The sequence below is a fragment of the Elephas maximus genome, chromosome 1 (genome assembly GCF_024166365.1).
Source record: "Elephas maximus indicus isolate mEleMax1 chromosome 1, mEleMax1 primary haplotype, whole genome shotgun sequence".
NCBI lineage: Eukaryota > Metazoa > Chordata > Mammalia > Proboscidea > Elephantidae > Elephas > Elephas maximus.
The window spans coordinates 152,408,667-152,430,665 of NC_064819.1; the positions used below are offsets into that span (position 1 = coordinate 152,408,667).

Genomic DNA, 21,999 nt, shown 5'->3' on the forward strand with positions numbered 1-21,999 from the left:
TGGAAACAACAGATAGAAACATTAACTTGAACCACTTTTCATATTAGTTCCACTTCTGTTTCTCTTAGAAACCAAGTTCCAAACATTGCAAGAAGATATTAAAATACGTCACTACCTAATAGTTAAGACTTCCACTACCTGTCTGTCAGTAAGTTGTACTGTGGTGGCTTGAGTGTTGCAACGCCGATAGAAGCAGCAGTCAAGAAATCAAACAATGTATTGCACTGGGCAAATCTGTTGCAAAAGATCTCTTTAAAGTGTTAAAAAGCGAAGATGTTGTTTTGAGGGCTAAGGTGCACCTGATCCAAGCCATGGTATTTTCAATTACCTCACATGCAATCGAAAGCTGGACAATGAATAAGGCAGGCTGAAGAAAAACTGATGCTTTTGAATTATGGTGTTGGTGAAGAATATTGAATATACCGGACTGCCAGAAGAACAAACAAATATTGTTTTGGAAGAAGTACAGCTATAATGCTCCTTAGAAGCAAGAATGGGGAGACTTCATCTCATTTACTTTGGACATGTTATCAGGAGGGACCAGTCCCTGGAGAAGGGCCATTATACTTGATAAAGCAGAGAGGCAGAAAAAGAGAGGAAGACCCTCAAAAAGACAGACTGACGCATGCAGAATGTGTCGATGTTCTGTTCTGTTGTATGTAGGGTTGCTACGATTTGGAACCAACTGGATGGCATCTAACAACAATAGTTAAGACTTAGGAATTCAGGAACCTTTTGTTATCTTCCACATCAGTGACCGTTTATTATCAGTTTATCTAGCTGGGGCTTAAAGAACCCATCTATTAATATGAATTAAGAAACAAAAAGTCAGTTCTTTATGCTAAGCCAGGTTCTTACCTAAAATTCTGATATTTCTCTAAAGAGGTATTAGGTCTCCCTACCCACCCCCCCCAACTTAGAAATTAGATTTCTAACAAATACATATACAGTAGAACTAATTTGTTCTTACAAATATCAGGCCTTCCTAATCCAGTTTCTCCTCTCCTCCAATTCACCATGTACCATTGGCAAATTAACATTCCAAAATGTCACTTCCTTCTTATCACTCCTCTGTGCAAAAATCCTCTCATAGCTCCCGGTATAAAAAACCCATTGCTGTCAAGCTGATTCTGACCCATGGCGACCCTATAGGACAGAGTAGAACTGTCCCATAGGGTTTCCAAGGAGTGGACTCGAACTGCCAATCTTTTGGTTAGCACCCAAACTCTTAACCACTATACCACCAGGGTTTCCAACTGCCTAGCGAATAAAGCCTACACTCCTGTGGTCTCCAGTCATTGATCCCAACTGACCTTTTAGCATTACCTTCCTCTAGGCCTCAAACTGGATTGCTTCTGTCTCTCCCACTCTGTGCCGTTGTCTCTGCCCACAGGGTCTCCCCTCACATCTCCCTCCGTTCAGTGCTGCTTCTCCAGAAGCTTTCCTCCACCATCTCTGCAGTATGAAGTGGTCTCTCCCATTTCATTTTCCTTTCTCAATTATATATATAAAATATCTTTTGTGGACCACAGTGAGTAAAAACAGAGTAGCAGAAACCAACATGTACTAAGCATTACTGTGTGTCAGGCATTATGCTGACTATTTTGCACACATTATAAGACAGGTACTATTACTAATCCACATTTTATAGATGAAAGTGAAGCTTACCTTAACCAAAGTTATAAACTGGTAAGTGCGGGATTAGGATTCAAATCCAGGTCTGTGACTGTAGAGCCCACGCTATGAACCACTACACTGTGCTGCCTCCCGCTATATATTTTGAATTTGAACTTAATCTTTCCTTTTAGAGGTTAAGGTTGTTAAAAATAGGGACCATATCTTATACAACTTCATATTTTCCATCAATCCAACTGAACAACTTTTCTAATCATGCAGGAAACCTGATTTATTTACTAAAGTAATCCAGGCACAAGTTCTCCTCATTCCTGTGTTCTAGAGATCAAATTAGTTCCACTGCATATATATTTGAAGACTACATTTTTTCTACTTTAAGGTATTTAAAATTTTTTCTTTTCATTTTTTCCACTTTAAGATGTTTAAATTAGTTCAGTGGTGGGTTGGCACTTATATCTGTAGATTTATTAGTGATGCTGTGAGGAAAGATCAACGCATGCAGAGTGCTGGACCCTTCATAGTAGATAATGAAATACTTGTTGACTAAATCTACTGACTAAATTATTATATATTCACATAACCAAAGTGCTTCTCCTGTTTTTCAAATTGCGTTAAAATGTCTTCTCAACAGTAAGAATAATATTTAACCCTATGATATAATTATTACTATCAACTTTATTAGTGCCACTGGTGAGTGGCAGAGAAGCTCTTTTCATCACAACAAAAATATCTTGCCATTTACCTATTTCCAGGTCACTCAAGGCCTGGAAATATCCTAGAATTCAGACTTCTACACTTTTGTAACGGGCAACTTTCTCTCTCATATCCCACCAATTTGTTACTGTGTATGTAAACAAAGAAAACCGAAAAAAAAAAAAAAAACACAAAACTTCTCAAGGACTCCACATGAGTTGCAATGTAAAAACTAAATACTTTGGTAGGATGTTGGGCAGCCTTCTCTGGCTGCAGCCAGGCCGGTCAAATTATTCCACATGGGCTCACCAAGAAAGGCTCTGCTGATACCTCAATTTTCTCAAGTCCAACTTTGATTAGCATTTTGTACTCATCCTTCACACATTTCAGACTTCTGGATATGCTGCTTTGTAAAGGTGGATTTTTCAGGTGCTATCATTAGCAGAGTGGCCTAAAGGAATATTCGTTTTATTTAAACAGAGATACATACTCTTTTGGTGGCTATGGTGTAACACTGCTGCTTTCATATTTTCCCCTCTGAAACTGTTCATTCATTCAATGAACACATAGTAAGCTCACCACAAGGACAGGCACTAGGTGTAAAAAAGATGAGCCAAATATAGTCTTTAATCCAAGAAGAAAACTAGGTATGTGAGCAGATAATTACAATAAAAAGTAATGGGGGGAGCTATACTTGTAGACATGGAATAGGATTATTTTAAATTTTTTAGGCAAACTGGTCTACGGGATTATTTTAAAGTTTTGGAGTAAATTGGTCTATATAGTCTTGCTTTTAGTATTTTTTTTTTCCAATTCGGTAACACCAATTTACTACTTCAACCATATCTTCTATTTCTTCCTTTCATAAACCTCTGCTCCTGCCCAACTACTGCCTCTTGCATCCAAGGCATGAGTATTCATAGCTCCACGCTTTGCTTTTTCCATTTTCCCTATACACCTGTTACCTGTCTACCCTTAAAGAAGGTAGACAAAGAAAGACAAAGACAAACATGCTCACAACCTGCCATCACCCAATTGTTAGGACAAAACTTATTTATTACTTCTTCTGTGAATTCTACCTCAACTGTTCCAATCCACATTTCTTCCACAGCCTTTGACATTTATAGCCAATTCCAAGCATTTGACGCATTACATCCTACCCTGTGTTAATTATATTTTTCCAAACACAGTCCTTCCATCTCACAGTCTATAAGCAAGTTGGGGCAAGATAAATTACCTTATTAATCTTTATATCTCTAGTCTCCACCAAAGTGCCTTGCATATATATATTTAATTGATGTTTGTTTTTAACTAGCAGGTAAGTTTTGAGATATATAATGGACCAGATAATACTACATTAGAAGAATAGGAAATTGTAAACATATGTCATTGATTAGAGAAGGGTGGGAGTTAGGGGAAAATAAGGATACAATTGGGTGGCGGGGGAGTGGGGGGAATCCTGATGGAAGGAACTTTCATTTGCTACAGTGGGCAACAGGAAGCTGCTGTTGGTTTTAATTTTTTTAAAGCATACTAAGGCAGGCTAAACTTATGAAAGGTTCTGAAAATCATAAACAAGAGACTGAATCTAAGCTATAAAGTGTCAGGAAGCCTAAAATAGAGAATGTCAAGCAGTGGAAGGTTTTGAGGAGGAAAGTGATGTGGACTAGCGTGTTCAGAAGAGGTGGATGTTAACTGTCCGGCTAATGGAACTGGCTGAAGGAGAGACCTGGCTTCAAGAAGAGTGGATCTATTAAAGATATTTAAGACTCCACCAAGAGGAAGTGGAATTCAAAAGAACAGAATTGTCTTTGCTTTTTTCTCCCAAAGAACCTGGGAGTCTATATCTTCTAATAGAAAATGATAGCATGGAATAGTTCATCACTAATCACAACAACCCCTTCCCGCAATACAATTTCTACCTTTTCCTTGTATGGCTCCATTGCACTCCAGAAATCTCCAGTCAGTGATATCTAGTGACCTATATCATGTGCCAGTGACTTTATTCCATTCATTCTTTTTGCTAAACCATAGCCTCTCTAAGACATCTCCTTGCTTATTCTCAGTCACTGCCTTTTACATCATCTAATTACCCTTGTGCTATGCAACCAACCTACTCATCTCGAAACTTAAAAAACATCTGTTCCTTCTCCCTACAATTCTGCTATAAATCTTTTTGCAGCTAAAATCAGCCCTGAGTCATCAAAATGCTTCCAAGATACTCTGAGCATGAAAACATTAAAATGTTTTAATTTCAGCCATGCTCACAAAGCGTACTCAACTTTGAGCTAGAAAATGAGGAACTATTTTTCACTGTATGTAGTCTACTTAACTCCCACACCTGCTTGAAAAAAATGCTTGCAAATGAGATAGTAACTTTTTTTCTTTCTAAGCTAATCAGAGTACTCAAAATGCACAGGTGATTTTATATACCTGATATCCTACCAGCTGGTTCTTTCTTAAAGAAGTAGACTCCTAGAGACTATTTCAAATTAACAACCATATAATGCTTTCATGTAAATCTCCTGGATATTAAGAAATAATAAAAGTAAAATGAAAAGTATTTAATACAGGAGAAAAACAATAATAAGTAGGGTTGACGCATTTAAATTTGATAGCTAAGAAGAAATATATGATACAGCAAATTTCAAAATGGGATGTCTTGGGAACAGAAAGGAAAATACTTCATAACTACCTCAGAAGGTATTTTAATTAGAAGGCTTTTAATATCTCAGAGGTTCACAAGCGGTCCCAACACAAGAACTCTCAGCTCTCACTATTAACACCTAACAAACATAAACTCTCAACAATGATTAAATAAGTAGCATAGGTGAGCTTATAACTTTGAGCTCTTTATATACTCCCACTTCTTTTTTCATAAACAAACTACAATGATTCTCTATTTGGAACCTTGTGGTCGTGCCACATTGCTTTGGTCAAGTCACTTAATCCAGTCAGTGTCTTATTAATATATAAGTTACAGGGATCATTTTGTTTCTGGGAGGGATCATTTTAGCCTACAGTATAAGCAAAACTCAGAAAGGCTTCAAGGACTATAATAATAGAATACTGAATATGATAATAATGCAACATAAACAATAACCAATTACTTCAAGATAGTACACACTGAACTAACACCCCATAGGAGGCAGCACAACGTAACTGTTAAAAGCATACATTCTGAAGTTAGACTGGATTTCAGTCCTGACTGCTGAGTATATTACTCCACCTTCTGTGTCTTCCTGATCTGTAAAACTAAAATGTTCAGCATACCTATACCTTATAGGTTGTTCGAGAATTAGAACAGTGCTTGGCATATAGAAAGTGCTCAGAGTGTTAGCTATAATATTTTTCTCTTTGATAACATAACTGTTCATGTTTTTATTTTAAACAAGTAAATTATCCTGCTTTTCTTTTTCATGTCATAAAGGTTTTTTCAAATACTAAGATGAGATTTCCAAAGATAATATGGTTGTAACATTTTATAAAATTAAAAAAATTATACATTAGAACGTTAAATTTAAATATTCTTTTACATTACTTGTTTTCCAAAGCCTCCGTTTCCTTTGACCCCCCCACAGTTTTATATGAAACAAATTTTCCACTAAAGAACTGTTTTTATTGGCTAACATTTACAACATCAAATCTGATTCCAAAATATTGCAATTTATTTTTAAAAATTCTGGATAAAGTCAAATGACCTAAAATGTCATTTTATGGGTCTATCTCTATGAATGTAGATAAAGGAATTGTTTTTTAAAGAATACATATATACACACATATATAATGTTTGTATGTTCACTATGAATATTTTGACAGTTATTAGACTTAAATCTTAACACAAAGCTGAAATAAATAAGTAAAGAATAGTGTGATACTATTTACTTTGTTGAGAACTTTTCAAAATTACAAAAAGAATCATTTATTCTTTTTGGCTCCAAACCACATTTAATAAGAACTCACCTTCATATGGTAGTCTAGTATTAAAGAAAATGCTAGAATATGCTAAAATAATGCCCAGTATTTTTCTATAAAGTGTCTAGCTTAGGAGTTACTGAAAGTCATTGGAATTTCCAGCTAAGAAAAATGACTTTCTTAGTCAGAAAACAATTTGAGGCCTATATTTAAAATCTTCTCAGAATAATGTAATCACAGTACCTATATTTCAAATAAAGCTACTGATGGTAATAATAATTTACAACCACAATCTTAAATTAGAAAATAAAATTAATTTATCTTTACATAAAGATTTTCCAATTCAAGACGTAATACAGATTACAAAATAAATGTTTTAGAGCAGCAAATATGTGTAATTAGAACCAGAGCTTTTAAATAGTTTGATGAACTATGTGGTAAATGCTTAATGGTAAAACAAACAAAAAACACCACTTGGTTTTCAAGGCATTCTTCAATAATAATGTTAACAAATATTTTAGTGTTTTTACATGCCAGGGACTGGGCTAGATGCTGAGTGCTGGGTGCATGGGTGTGCTATACTATAATTGCCTCCATAATAGCTATTAATGGACACAAAGTAAAGTATGTGCCTTGGGGGAGATGATTGGGCTCTGAAGAAACCCAGAACTCTGTTAAGCTACCTTAGTGGGGGTAAAGGAGGAAAGGCTGTTCTCTGACACCAGTTAAGTCTAGAACAGAATAGCTGGTCAGGAGATGGTCACTCACCCTAAACAGTGGCAATAAGTAATACTGATTGCCTATAGGGGGCCTTCCACTTTTATTACCCCTTTTACCTTTTATTATCTCTTCCGTCTACTTGCTCTCTGTACATGCTCTCTGGCACACAGATATAGCTTCTCGCTAGTATATCAGCCCCGGGAGAAAGGGACTTCAGTGTTCTTCCCCCGTGGTGTGAAATGGGGCGTGCACGGATGTGATGTAACATCACACCCTGGACAGGAGTCTAACCTTGGGGAACCTTGACTGATGATGACGTTTACTGTTTTACTCATCCCCGTTCTGTTTATTTTGTAGTAAACACTGGTTGGCCACAACATTAGAGCAATGTCTGGTCTGTGCTCTGTTCCAAATGGTCTTCACTAAGAATTTGTGACTACCATACATTACACTGAGAATACAGAAGTGATCAAGACACAGCCCCTGCCCTTACAGGCTTACAATCTTGTTAAGTTATCTAGGGACAAGAAAATAAGAATACTGATACTGAAATATACATGACTAGCAGCAGCTACAATGTCATTCACTTTTGGCAGATAACATTGCCAAAAGCAACTCAGTAAAATGGCAGGAGAACCACTGCTACTGTGAACTTTTAAGAATCCTAGTCTGCAATTACTGTGTGACTTGTTAGTAAACAATGCACAATGTTTTAACATCCACAAAATTACAGTGTGGGTTCACTTGAGAGCCCACCAGTGACCCTGAAGCACTCTGTCAGGAATTGTGCAGGATAATAAGTTGTCAGCAACTTAACAGCTATTGCATGGAGGTAGGGAGACTTTAGCTTCTATGAATATGAGTCTGTGCATCTAAGTTTTTTGCTATTGTTTTTAACTTTTTGATCTGTTTTCAACAAAAGGATAATCCTTCATCCCTTATTACTACAATAGGAGACACTGAAAGTTTGCCTTATCATTACCCTAACTCCTAACTATAGAAAATTTAGTCATTATTCAATGAGTGTGTGCACAGATCTAGATCTGATTCCATTGCTTTCCCTCAGTTTTTCACAACCTCCAAATTTATTCTCTTTTATCCTAATTTTTTCATCTAGGGACTATCTCATCTTTATTTTTTTCCTCTATCCTCAAATTACATGAATTTTCTTGGAAGACAGAGTAGGCATGCAAGGCTCCCTTCTGATCTTGAGAATTGGGATTTTTGAAACTGAAAATAGCTTTACCTGGCTCCAAAAATATCTTAATTCATTTCTTATTTATCTCTCCCTATACTTTCCTCCTCCACCTTCCTAGCATCCTAACATCTTATCTTTTTTCTTCCCTTCCAAAGCCTCTCTGAGGGCTATCATCAATTCAGGTAAGCCTCCTCACTGTCATCTGAAGAGCATAAATGTAGCACTCCCCTGCCAGAATACATATGGCAGCATTAGCTACACTAGTCTTACTCTGAAGCAGTGTGTGCCAAACTATGAGTTATAACCCATTTTCCCAAAAAAAGAAATTAATTTGTGGGACGAGACCAGCATTTAAAAAATCAAATCAAGAGAAGAAGAAATAGTGCATGACCTCTATTGTGAAACTTCACTTTACATGTGTGTAAATATATGTATATCTATGTATAGTGGATGTCAATGGAAATTCATTTCTACAGCTCACGATCAAGAGTTTGGAAGCATCTAATCTAGAGCATTCAGTCCTAGGGACTGTATCTTTATTTATCTGAGAAAATACTTCAGATATTTTATAGACTTAAAATATGGGTGTTAAAAAAAAAAAAAGTTGCTGTTGAGTCCATTTGACTCATGGCGACTCTACGTGCCAGAGCAGAACTGTACTCCATCGGGTTTTCAATGGCTGGCATTTCAGAAGTAGACTGCCAAGAGTTTCTTCTGATATGGTTGTTGGGTAGTTTCTTTTAGTGAAAAACAGTATTGATCTGTTTTGGTCAGTCTTCAGACACCAGGTTCTTACTCTGGGAAGCTCCTAGACCAGGGCAAGAGTGATGACAAGGACCTTTCCCAAGAACCGAGAGAGAAAGAGCCTTCCCCTAGAGCTGGCACCCTGAATTTGGACTCCTAAATCTACTCCATCCTATAGGGTCACTATGAGTCGGAATTGACTCGAGGACACTGGTTTTTTTTTCAAACTATGAGAGAATAAAGTTGTTAAAGCCATCCACTTGCGGTATTTCTGTTATAGCAGCACGAGATAACTAAGAGAGCATCTCAAAAATATTTTTAAAGTAATAACTAACAATCTGAGCTTGATAAACAAAGTAAAAACACGCTGTTGTTTTCTGTTTTGTTTTGTTTTGTTTTTGTTTTTTATTTGGTTTGGTTTGGTTTTATTTGAAATATGAAAAATGTATTTTGGATGGTTTAACAGATTTTCAAATATGATTTCAAAAACAGATAATAATTTATTTGCATCTACTGCATATGCTCATGAATACAAATACCAATCTTACATTTCCTTCATTATAAAGAAACTTTTAAAAATTCAAACTAAGAAAGCTTAGAGTACGTGACTGTAACTAACAGCACCCCAGTTATTCAGCCAGAAGGGAGCTAGGCTCTGAGGCAGGGAATAACTTAGCTGTACTGACTATAAGATAACTGGTTCAAAACAAGCAAACAAATAATGGTTATATTCCTTACTTTACACATATGGTTGCTGCATGAAACTTATACTCAAAATATAGAAGACATTTTTTAGGCTCTCTGCAGTGTCAAAGTGGAAACTTATGTGTGACTCATCCTCATGGCCTCCCGCACTTCTTGGCCTGTCAGAACTGGAAAAGGTAACTGATATCAAGCCCCGCGGGGAAGGACGGCCCTATGGCTTGGAGTCTTTCCAGAATAACCCTTGGATTGATTAAAGAGTGATGTTGACAGGTTTCAATCCTTCTTGGTTTAATGGATTCTGGCAGCTAAGTGGAGCCTCCAGGACTACAGACCTATGAAAATAGCATTAAGATCTTCACTTTACTACGAAATGCTCTAGAAAACAAAACTAACCTAGAATAACAGGTATAAAATGTTAAGTATTACTTAAAATTGAGTAAGTCTACAAAAATAAGGTATGATAATAGTATACATACACATACACACAATTAAGATAAAGGTATTGTGCAAAGGTATACAAAAATTACCAATTCAGCCAAAAGCAGGACACTTCTAAACAAATTCTAAAAGCCTAAAAGCATACAAACAAGAATAAACTAGAATTTTAATCAAACTTCCCTTTTACTTCAAAGATTGCATGTAAAGGTATAATGAACCAGATCACTTAACAAAATCCCAAGTTGTACACAGCCAGTAAATTTAGAAGCTTAACTTACATTAACTTATATTTCATAACAGAAGCCCTGGTGGCACAGCAGTTAAGCACTCGACTGCTGACTAGTAAGTAAGAGTTCAAATCCACCTACTAGTTTTGTGGGAGAAATAGCTGATGACCTGCTTCTGTAAAGATTTCAGCCTAGGAAACCCTGTGGGGCAGTTCTACTCTGTCACACAGAGAAGGTATGAGTGAGAATCGACTCAACGGCATACAACAACGTATCTCATAATTTTTTAAAACTCTCAATAAACTTGAAAGACATTACAGTCTTGAATAAGTTTGAATCAGCTTCATTTATGATTGTTTTTATAGTACAAAACAATAATAGTGGATACATGAGGCAATGCTTTCTTACTCTGTATTACAAATGATCTATCTTTTACTTCATCAACTGTATTTTGGGATAAAACGAGAATAATCATGCATGTTTAAAATAAAGTTCTTCACATGACAAATTTCTCCTAAAAACTTATACATGTATGTTTTCGTGTCCTACTGGTTGAGAGAAAAACTTGGGAAAACTCATTTTTATTCACTTTTTTAAACTGCTTTTTAGGTTCTTAATTTGGGGTACTTGAATGCACTTCAGTGTGGGTCTAAGTACCCTCTAAAATTATAAGGAAATTGTGTGCGTGTTTTTGTGTGTGTGTGTAGAAGGTCCATAGCTTTCATAAGATTCTCAAAGGGGTCATGATCTGTGGGAAGGGTCATTGCCTTGAATAAAAGTTATATACAAAAGAGTTGAGCTTATTTGAAAAAAGAACCTTCCCCATGACTTACAGAAGATATTAAGAAATCAAAAAGTAAGTTGGAATTAACTTCTGCTAAATATAATGAAGCCTGAAATTAGCATGAAGATGTACTAATCTAAGACTGTGATGAAGTCTCATGCTTGTATACATTTATGTCTTTACTTGTCTTTGATAGGAAAATAAAATTAAAAACCAAGCAATAACAGAAGCATGTGTGTGGATGTCTGGTTATAAGAATGGTTGAAATTACCTGTATTATATATTAATAATGCAGATATCTATTGGTATGCTATACTAAATTTCTGAACTCATTCAATGTTTGTCCAAATATCTATTATCCTTTTTATCTTTTTCCATTTCTGATCCTTATAAAGTAGAGCTCCATTTCTAGAAACACAATCAGAAAATATGTCTTTAACATACAGAGCTTCTAACACCAAGCCACCCATATTTAGGAACTATAATGTTAATGAATAAGAATTATTTTACAAATGTTATAATGTTAATGAGAATTACTTTATTCAATGGTTTCAAGTGAACAATTTCATATCCTGATGTTTAAAAAAATTCAACAACCAATATGGTCTTAAGAAAAGCAAAGCAGTCTCCTTTTTTTAAGGGCTACATTTAATATTTATTATTATAATCTCATATCTATCCTATACAACATACTATTATTACATTGTTATAAGGGAAGAAAAATGAACATAACCAATACTAGTATTTCATGCACACAAGTCATGTACAAGTTAAGAGAGAAGAAATCCTGTAATTTCTAACTTAATCTCAAATATTTAAACTATAATTTTTTATCATTATCCTATTAACTTGTAAGTATTCTAATCAGGTAGGGATCTATAGCAATTTTATAAGAGCCATAGGTATTACGAAAAAACTTCAATAATAAAACCAAAAACACCCACTGCTGTCAAGTCAATTCTGACTCACAGAGACTCTATACAACAGTGTAGAACTGCTCCATAGGGTTTCCAAAGCTGTAATTTTTATGGGCGCAAACTGCCACATCTTTCTCCCATGCAGTAGCTGATGGGTTTGAACTGCTGATCTTTCGGTTAGCAGCTGAGCGCTTTAACCACTGTGCTACCAGGGCTCCTTAAGAAATCGTTTTGTAGTAAATGAAACTTCACCCATAGCACCATCAACAGGGGGAAAAAAAAAGGCACTAAAATAATGGACTTTTTCTACTGAGTTGGTTATTCAGGCACAAAGGGCTGAGGAGGGATGGACCACTGTCACTCAGCTGGTTAGGAAAGGCAGTACACAGGCTCAGATAAGGACAATACCATGTTAACGAATCAGGTGAGTGATGGAGGAATTATTTCATACATACACTTAAGACTATGCTTTTGAGACACCATGGAACTCACACACACATACACAAAGTCTATCCTTCCCTAAATATACATCATATAAGCCTCTCACTTTTTAGTTATTTCAGTTCTAATAAGGAGAAACAGGATTTTCCAAACCACTGGACAGAAAAAAAAATTGGGCTTTCAGAAATGTTCCTGCTAGAAACCCATTAGGATTCCTGGCTTAACTGCTGAATTCAGTGAATGGGACAGTGAAGGAGGTTTATGAAAAAACACTTGCCAACTCCATTCACTTGCGTTCCAGGGATATTAAAGATGATTTTTTTTTTTTAATTACCTGAATTCCTGTCATTACTTAAGAACCAGAGAATTCTATGGTAAGTTCAAGAAACTCCAGAACTTAAGATCCTAATGATGGACTTTTGAGAATGTTTTAAGATAAATTAACGGAGGTATTTAAAAAGGAGTGGATGCTATGGTAACTAAGATAAAAATTTTCATTAAAAAATGTCAATATTGTGTGACTGAATGTCTTAAGTATTAAATATCTAGCATGTCCTGTAAAACTTCATGAAAAGGTTTACACACAAAAAGAAACAATCTTTGATGGTTATGAGGGAGGGGTAGGTGGGGATGGAAAAACACTAAATAGACAATAGGCAAGTGGTAACTTTGATGAAGGGTAAGACAGTACACAACACTGGGGAAGCCAGCACAACTTATACAAGGCAAGGCCATGGAAGCTCCACAGACACATCCAAACTCCCTGAGGAACCAAATTGCTGGGCTGAAGGCTGTGGGGACCATGGTCTTGGGGAATATCTGGTTCAACTGGCATAACATAGTTTATAAAGAAAAAGTTCTGCATTCTACTTTGGTGAGCAGCGCCTGCGGTCTTAAAAGCCTGTGAGCAGCCACCTAGGATATTGCACCAGTCTCACCCCTTCGGAAGCAAGGAAGAAGGAAAAAAACTAAACATACAAGGGAAAGATTAGTCCAAAGGACTAATGGACCACATCTACCATGGTCTCCACCAGACTGAGCCCAGTACAACTAGATGGTGCCCGGCTACCACCACTGACTGCTCTAACAGGGGTCACAATAGAGGGTCCCAGACAGAGTTGGAGAAAAAATATAGAACAAAATTCCAACTCAAAAAGAAAGAGCAGACTTGCTGGCCTGACAGAGTCTGGAGAAACCCCGAGAGTATGGCCCCTGGACACCCTTTCAGCTCAGTAGTGAAGTCACTCCGGAGGTTCACCCTTTAGCCAAAGAGTGCACAAGCCCATAAAACCAAACGTGACTAAAGGGGCACGCCAGCCTTGGGGCAAGGACTAGAAGGCAGGAGGGGAAAGGAAAGAAGGTAATAGGGAATCCAAGGTTTAGAAGGGAAAGTGTTGACGTGTCGTGGGGTTGTTAACCAATGTCATAAAACAATATGTGCACTGATCGTTTAATGAGAAACTAGTTCTGTAAACCTTCATCTAAAGTACAATAAAAAAAAAAACCTAAAAATAAATAAATATCTAGTAAGTCCTGTTCAGGCTCAGTCTACTCTGAAAAATCACTGTTTTTCAAAACAAAAATATATGTCACATGTGCAGGTGACAAGAAGTTTAAACTCATTCTCAAATGAATAGGAGAAAAATAACGCATGGAGTCAAAAAAAAAAGATGAGAAATCAGAAAAATAAACAAACGAAAACCAAAAAACACCGCAAACAAATTGGACAGGTCTGTTGGAAAACATTAATGGAAAAGAGTAAAAACAAAGAAAAATGGTGATCTCAAATCATCTTTTTCTTAACTGCCTTGAATGTTAATAACATTCTTGCATTTTTCAGAATAAAGCCAAGTTGGATTCAGTGAATCAACTCTAAACTAATGTTACCATAAAACCAATTTTTGAGGAAAGATTGAATGCTTTCCCTCTAGGATTAAGAAGAAGGCAAGGATGTCTATTCTCACTACTTCGATTCAATTCTGTACTGTAGGTTTTAGTCAAAGAAGGAAGGGAAGGGAGGAAGGGAGGAAGGGAGGAAGAAAAGGCACCCAGTTCAGAAAGGGAGAAGGAAAACTACCTTTATTGGGAGATGACATGATCACTATGACAGAAGCTTTATGTGTAAGCATCAGCATAAAGCCAACTCTCAGAAGGCAAAGATCAATCGTATCCCTGCCCTCCCACTTCTATATCATTTCTGACACTAGCTGCCCAATGGCTCTCTCTCTCTCCTCTCCTTCTTTCTCTCTCTTCTCTTTCCTCCCTCCCTTTCCCTTCACTTTCTTCCCTCTGTCTCTTTCTCTCCACTCCATCACCTCCTCTCTCTCTCTGTCTCCACCTGGGGCTAGGTCAGAACTTAAAAGTTAAGAGTACACCATCCTTAGGTTCAGTAATTAACTGGAATAACTCAAAGAACTCATGGAAGATATTATATTTATGACTACCAGTTTTATTATAGTAAAAGGATATAAATCAGGATCGTCATAAGGAAGAGATACACAGCTAGGTCTGGGAAGGTTCCCAATGTGAACCCGTTTCATCTCAGAGAAGGTACATCACCCACCCTTCACTGACCAAGACGCTCTCTGAGCCTTCGTGTTCTGGCCAGTCCTGCATGACAGGCTAAATCATGCCTCCTCAGGCTAGTTGATATCCTAAGGGGGTCTTTTCTGATTTGGCAAGCCCCTACTTGCCAGCACAAATCCTCATGGGTAGCCTGGAAGTTCCCGACCAAGGCACCTCAATTACTGCAAGGGTTATTTCCCCAGAGCCAAGGACAAAGGCCACTTTACGTAGGGTAAAACTAGGTCCTTTACCCCCACAACATTGACATAGATAATCCTATGAAATCCACAAAAAAGTTACTAGAACTAATCACTAAGTATAGTAATATTGGCAGGATTCCAATCAACACATAAAAAAGCCATCATATTTTTATATACTAGCAATGAACAATCATAAACTGAAATTTTAAATACTGTTAATAATAGCGTAAAAAATATAAATGACTTAGCGGGGGTCTTAAAAGCCTGTGAGTGGTCATCTAAGATACTCCACAGGTCTCACCCCTTCAGGAGCAAGGAAGAATGAAGAAAAATAAACACACAAGGGAAAGATTAGTCCAAAGGACTAATAGACCACCTCTACCACAGCCTCCACCGGACTGAGTCCAGTACAGCTAGATGGTGTCTGGCTACCACCACTGACTGCTCTGACAGGGATCACACACAACAGAGCATCCCAGACAGAGCTGGAGAAAAATGTAGAACAAAATTCTACCTCACAAAAAAAGACCAGGCTTACTAGCCTGACAGAGGCTGGAGAAACACTGAGAGTATGGCCCTCAGACTCCCTTTTAGCTCAGTAATGAAGTCACTCCTGAGGTTCACCTTTCAGCCAAAGATTAGACAAGCCTATAAAACAGAACGAGAGTAAATGGGCACACCAGCCCAGGGACAAGGACTAGAAGGCACGAGGGCCAGAAGCCCACAGGAAAGCTGGTAATAGGGAGCCCAAGGTCAAGAAGGGAGAGTTCTGACATGCCGTGGGGTTGTTAACCAATGTCATAAAACATTATGTGTACTAACATTCTAATGAGAAACTAGTTTGTTCTGTAAACCTTCATCTAAAGCACAATAAAAAAAAATACAGAAATGACTTAAGGAAGAATTTACCTAAAAAATTTTCAAGACCTGTACACTGAAAACAACAAAATATTGCTGAGAGACATTAAGGACACAAATAAATGGAGAAATACACTATCCTCATTAATTCTCCTCAAATTGATTTATAGATTCAATGTGATCCCAATCAAAATCCCACCAGGCATTTTTACAGGAATTGACAAGCCAATCCTAAAATTCACATAGAAATTAAAGGAATCTAGATTAACCATATCAACTTTGAAAAAGAACAAAGCTGCAGGACTTATACTACCTAATTTCATAATTTACTATAAAGCTACAGTAATCAAGAAAGTATGGTATTGATCAAGGGATGGACACACAGGTCAATGAAATAAAATAAGGAGTCCAGAAATAGACTCATATACACATGGTCAACTGACTTCCAACAAACATGTAAAGGCATCTCAGTGGGGCAAGGATCATTTTTTCAACAAATGATTTTAAAAAACTGGATATCCATGTACAAAAGAGGACATCAATCCATACCTTGAATCATATAAAGAATTAACTCAAAAGGGTAATAAATCTAAATGTAAAATCTAAACCTGTAAAGCCTCTATAAGAATACATAGAAGAAAAATACTTATGACTTCGGGTTATGCAAATATTTCTTAAATATAGGCTCAAAAGCATAAGCCATAAAAGAAAAATGAATAAATTAAACCTCATCAACATTAAGAACTCTATATTAAGGACACTATTTAGCAAATGAAAAGACATCATATCTGGAAGAAAATATCTACAAAGCATATATTTAATAAAGGCTTGTGTATACATAAAGTCACTATGAGCTGATGCCAACTAACAACAGTAACGACATGACAGAATATATATGTATATATGTATATATGTATATATGTATATATGTATATATGTATATATGTATATATGTATATATGTATATATGTATATATGTATATATGTATATATGTATATATGTATAAAGAACTCTTAAAACTCATTAATAAGAAAAAAATTTAAAAATAGCAAGTTTGAATACCTTTCACCAGGGAAGATATACAAATAGCAAATAAGCACATGAAAAGACATTCAACATTATTAGTCATTAGTCAAATGTGAATTAAAACCACAACAAAATACCACCATACACCTACTAGAACGGCTATCTCTTAAAAGTTTGGTGATATCAAATGTTGATGAGGATGTAGAAGAGCTGGCATTCTCACACACTGCTGGTGGCAATGTAAAATGGAACAACCACTTTTGAAAACAGTTCGGCAGTTTCTTAGAAAGTTAAACATACTACTACCATTTGACCCAGTCATTCCCCTCTTAGGTGTTTACTCAAAAGAAATGAAAATATATATTTATACAAAGACTTCTAAACAAATGTTCACAGCAGTTTCATTTGTAATAGCCCAAAACTAGACAACCCAAAAATCCATCAACAGGTGAAAGGATAAACAAATTGTGGTATATCCATTCAATGGAATACTACTCAGCAATAAAAAAGAATGAACTATTGATAAGTGCTACAACATCGATGAATCTTAAAGTAATTATGCTGAGCCAAAGGAAGCAAAAAAAAGCGTACATATTGTATGTATAAGTCCATTTATTTATATAAAATTTTAGAAAATGTGAATTAGTCTATAACGACACAAATCTGATCAGTGGTTGCCTGAGAACTAAAAGAGACAATGAAGGACAAGAGGTACAGATTTCAAAGGGGAACAAGGAAATCTTTAGGGATGATGGCAACACTCATTATCTTGATTTTGGTAAAGGTTTCATGAGTGTATGCATGTCAAAATTTATCATAACATATACTTTAAATATATAGTTTATTGTATATCAATTATGCCTCAATAAAGTCATTAAAAATTTTTAATAGCAAAAGGGGTGATATGAAAGATTAATCTGTGTAGCTCTAAATTCTACTCTTCTAAAGTAATCCCTGAATTGCTTTAGTCAAAGCTAATTCCAGTATGGGCTAGAAAATGGAAATAATCAATTTCTTTGAAAAGCTGAATGATTTCTTAAGCAGAAATGTGCAAAAGCAAATTAATACTTCACATTCACAATATTTTTGTCTGTTTTGATATTTCGATGGTTATTTGCAAGTTTTTGGTAGGTTCTGAACAAATGTACTACATGTATAAAAAGCACATCAAAAACGAATGATCATACCTTGATTTGTGCAAAGGGTCTTTCATAACCTCCAACATAGAGAAGGCCAACATTCTGAGGAAGTAACCTACCAAAATAAAAAAAACAAAAGACCATTTATAAAATATTTAAAAATTTAAAAATATCATTTATAAAGCATTCCTTAAATGTTAAAGTTATATAAAATATTAAAAATTTGCATAAAGGATAAAAAATCAGTTGCCATCAAGTAGATTTGGATTCATGGCGACCCCATGTGGACCATTCTGATCCACAGGGTTTTCACTGGCTGATTTTTCAGAAGTGGATCACCAGGCCTCTCTTCCAAGGTGCCTCTGGGTGGACTCGAAACTCCGACCTTCCAATTAGTGGCTAAGTGCATTAACTGCCTGTACCACCCAGAGGCTCCATATAAAGAATAGCTACTGTGAGAAAATTAATATCTATGCAATTATTCTTCTCTTTTGCATTATGGGATAGTAACAAGAAATACCTCTTATATTTCAGAAAATATTGGGTTAAAGAAAGCACTTGATGAGAGATGAGAATGAAAACTTAAATGTAGAACACTCTACATATTAGTAACATTAGTAATGTTATCAAAATAACTACATAGTCTCTCTAGAGGAGAATTAAAAGAAGTAATGCATATGTTTAAAATCTAGAAGGATTAAGTTCAAGAAACATTTTTTTTAAGTCTCTACTATGCAGAAAAGGAGACAAACCTAAATAATTCAGCTCAAAATCTAATAGGAGACTATGACATATAAATAATTAACCCTTACAAAGGTAGCCTTTGCTAAGTGTAATAGAGGGATTTACCACAGGGAAGTAGTAGAGTAAGAGGTACTTGCTATGGAAGGGTCTGGAAAACTCTGAATAGGTAGGATTTGGGCTTACAAGGACTAAGACAAAAAGAAAATTTTAAATAGAGGCCTGAGAATGCAGAGGATTTGAGACAAAGGGTAGACTAGGGCTAGAGTAAAAGATAACATGGTGGGGGATAAGGACCCAAAGGAAATTTGGAATAGAAGATGAATGTTCTCAAATGCCATATGCTTTATTCAGTAAGCACTATGCAGTCATATTTTAAAAGACTTGCTTATTACTTATAAAAACAATAAATGTACATAGAAGTAAAAATCAAACCATGTAGACACTAAAAAAAAAAAAAAAGGTTAGTTTCTCTGCATCATCTCTCCCTTCCTAGTCTCACTCCTAAGAGGTCCACCATTTTTTACTGTGCTGAAACATAGTGAATGAAGTAACATAATCATTAGAACTATGCTTGTGTAAAGACAGGGGATGGTAGTGGTGCTAAGTATAAGAAAACAAAATTTTTTTTTTTTCTTCTCTAAGTATAGGGAGGACATAATCACAGTAAACATTCTTGGGTCTAATTAATCTCAATATAGAAATATCTCATCCTTTTATCATAAGTATTTTCTTAGTAGATGTTGTGAGTAAATGGATAACTCTAGTCTTAACATTATAGTAGATGAAGAATAAGGAGGAAAAATGGCCTGTACTCCTTGCCATTAGGCCAGGATACTTCTCCTCAGAAACTACTTAATGAAGGTTAAGTCTTTATGCTAGGTAACAGAATTCTAATCTCTAATGGTGACTCTAAATCCAACTGCATGAATCTGAGAATGGAACACTGAATGGTATATAAAGAATCACAAATTCAATCAAGTGAAAAATCCTCAGTAAAAATTAGAACGTAAGATTATCATAACCATCTCTTTTAAATTTAGAGACTTCAAAACTCTCAACGGTTCCAGGATATACATTTATTCATAATTTAACAGCTTTGAAATTGGAATGCCTCTGATACTCTATGGTATCTTATAATCACTGCCACCTGGTGGCAGCTGTAAGGTGATTGACACCTTTTGGCCATCAGTGCAATGGATAACGCCTCAGACTACACAGGAGAAGACTGTTGGCTTGACTCCTGCCTGGCTCATGCTTTATGAGAGCCCTGGTGGCACACTGGTTAAGAGCCTGGCTGCTAAGCAAAAGGTCAGCAGTTTGAATCTACCACCTGCTCCTTTGGAAACCCTAAGGAACAGTTCTACTCCGTCCTATAGGGTCGTTATGGGTCGGAACTGACTCGACGACAATAGGTTTGTTTTTCTTTAGTAAGACTAGAAGGAGCCTTGGTGGTGCAGTGGTTAAAAGCTCAGCTGCTAACCAGAAGATGGGCAGTTCAAATCCACCAGTAACTCCTTAAAAATCCTATGCAGCAGGTCTAATCTGTCCTATAGGGCTGCTAGGAGTCAGAACCGACTGGACAGCAACAGGTTTGGGATTTTTTTAGTAAGATTAGAAGGAGCCTTGGTGCTGCAGTGGTTAAAAGCTTGGCTGCTAACCAAAAGGCTGGCAGTTCAAATCCACCAGCTGCTCCTTGGAAACTCTATGGGCCAGTTCTACTCTGTCCTATAGGGTCGCTATGAGTTGGAAACAACTTGATGGCAATGGGTTTGGTTTTGTTTGGGCTTAGAAAAAGCCCTGGTGGCGCAATTTTAAGCACTCAGCTGCTAACTGAAAGGCTGGTGCTTGGAACTCACCCTGCGGCTCCATAAGAGAAAGACCTGGCAATCTGCTCCTGTAAACATTACAGCCCAGAAAGCCCTATGTATGTCTGCTCTGTCACTTGGGGTCACTATGTGTCGTAATCAACTTGACAGCACCTAACGACAACAGTAATATTAAGGGTGGCAATGGTGATTCAGTGGTGGAATTCCGGCCTTCTATGCAGGAAACCTAAACAGATTCCTGACAATGCACCTGCTATGCAGCCCCATCTGCCATCTACCACAGACGGGTGCATGTCGCAGGTTGGAACAGAGAAAGATGGACTAGGAAGAAAGGCCTAGCAATCTACTTCTGAAAATCAGCCAATAAAAAAAGAAATCCTTTGGATCACAACACTCCACTTTGTGACCAAGCATGGGGATAACGCAGTACTAGGTAGCGTTTTGTTGTTCTGTTGTGCACGGGGTCTGCCATGAGTTGGGGGCTGACTCAATGGTGACAAAGAGCAGGATTAAGATCAAGAAAGCACATGCTGAAATCATCTTAGAATACATGAAATACAGTAGATCATTAAAGACCAGTAAAAGAACTTAAGTAGCTGAGGAACACATCCAGAATTAAACCAACTTAGCGAAAAGCTACTTACATTTGGGATTTAATTGACAGCGCGTAATAACGCATTTTAACATGATGTTGAAGGTTATAAACGTGATGAAAAGCACTGTTCACAGGATGTAAGTAAAAACTATAGGAAATGTCCTCAAATCCCAATAGTGAAACAGTGAAATGGAGAATTTCTTAGACATCTTATGACAAATAAGAAATTAATCCCAGCAACAAAACTTTAAATGTCTCACAAATCACTGCTAGTATCACAAATTTAATGTCAGTTATACACAGGAGTGGTAATTTATTTCCTATAACAAATGTTCACAGAAAGCTGAATTGCCCCTTTTAGAAATAGGAACAGTTACTGTTCATACAGATATACGCAAGAAAAGAAAGAGAATAAAAGCTGGCTAACCTTTAAAAATCAATTGCCTCTAATTACTATGCATACGCATTTCAGGCCGTTTTCCAATATACCATTTTGTGTGCCCCGCCCTCCAACCTGCCTACCTAATAACTACCTTTTTCTAACTCAGATATTTCTTAAATGTATCAGTTATGTAGCACACACCTAATTCGCTTTTTAAATACTGTTCCTTCTCATTCATGTGCCTAT

At 36.5% G+C, this 21,999-nt stretch overlaps 1 protein-coding gene across 4 annotated transcripts in view; it reads right to left on the reverse strand.

Annotated features, from left to right (window-relative positions):
- RNGTT (RNA guanylyltransferase and 5'-phosphatase) overlaps positions 1-21,999 on the reverse strand; it is a 356,175-nt gene that overhangs the window by 48,809 nt on the left and 285,367 nt on the right. For all 4 annotated transcript variants that reach the window (XM_049897145.1, XM_049897156.1, XM_049897124.1 and 1 more), the window contains one exon: positions 18,255-18,321. In XM_049897145.1, coding sequence (XP_049753102.1) covers positions 18,255-18,321 — 67 coding nt within the window. The remainder of the gene's footprint in view (positions 1-18,254; positions 18,322-21,999) is intronic.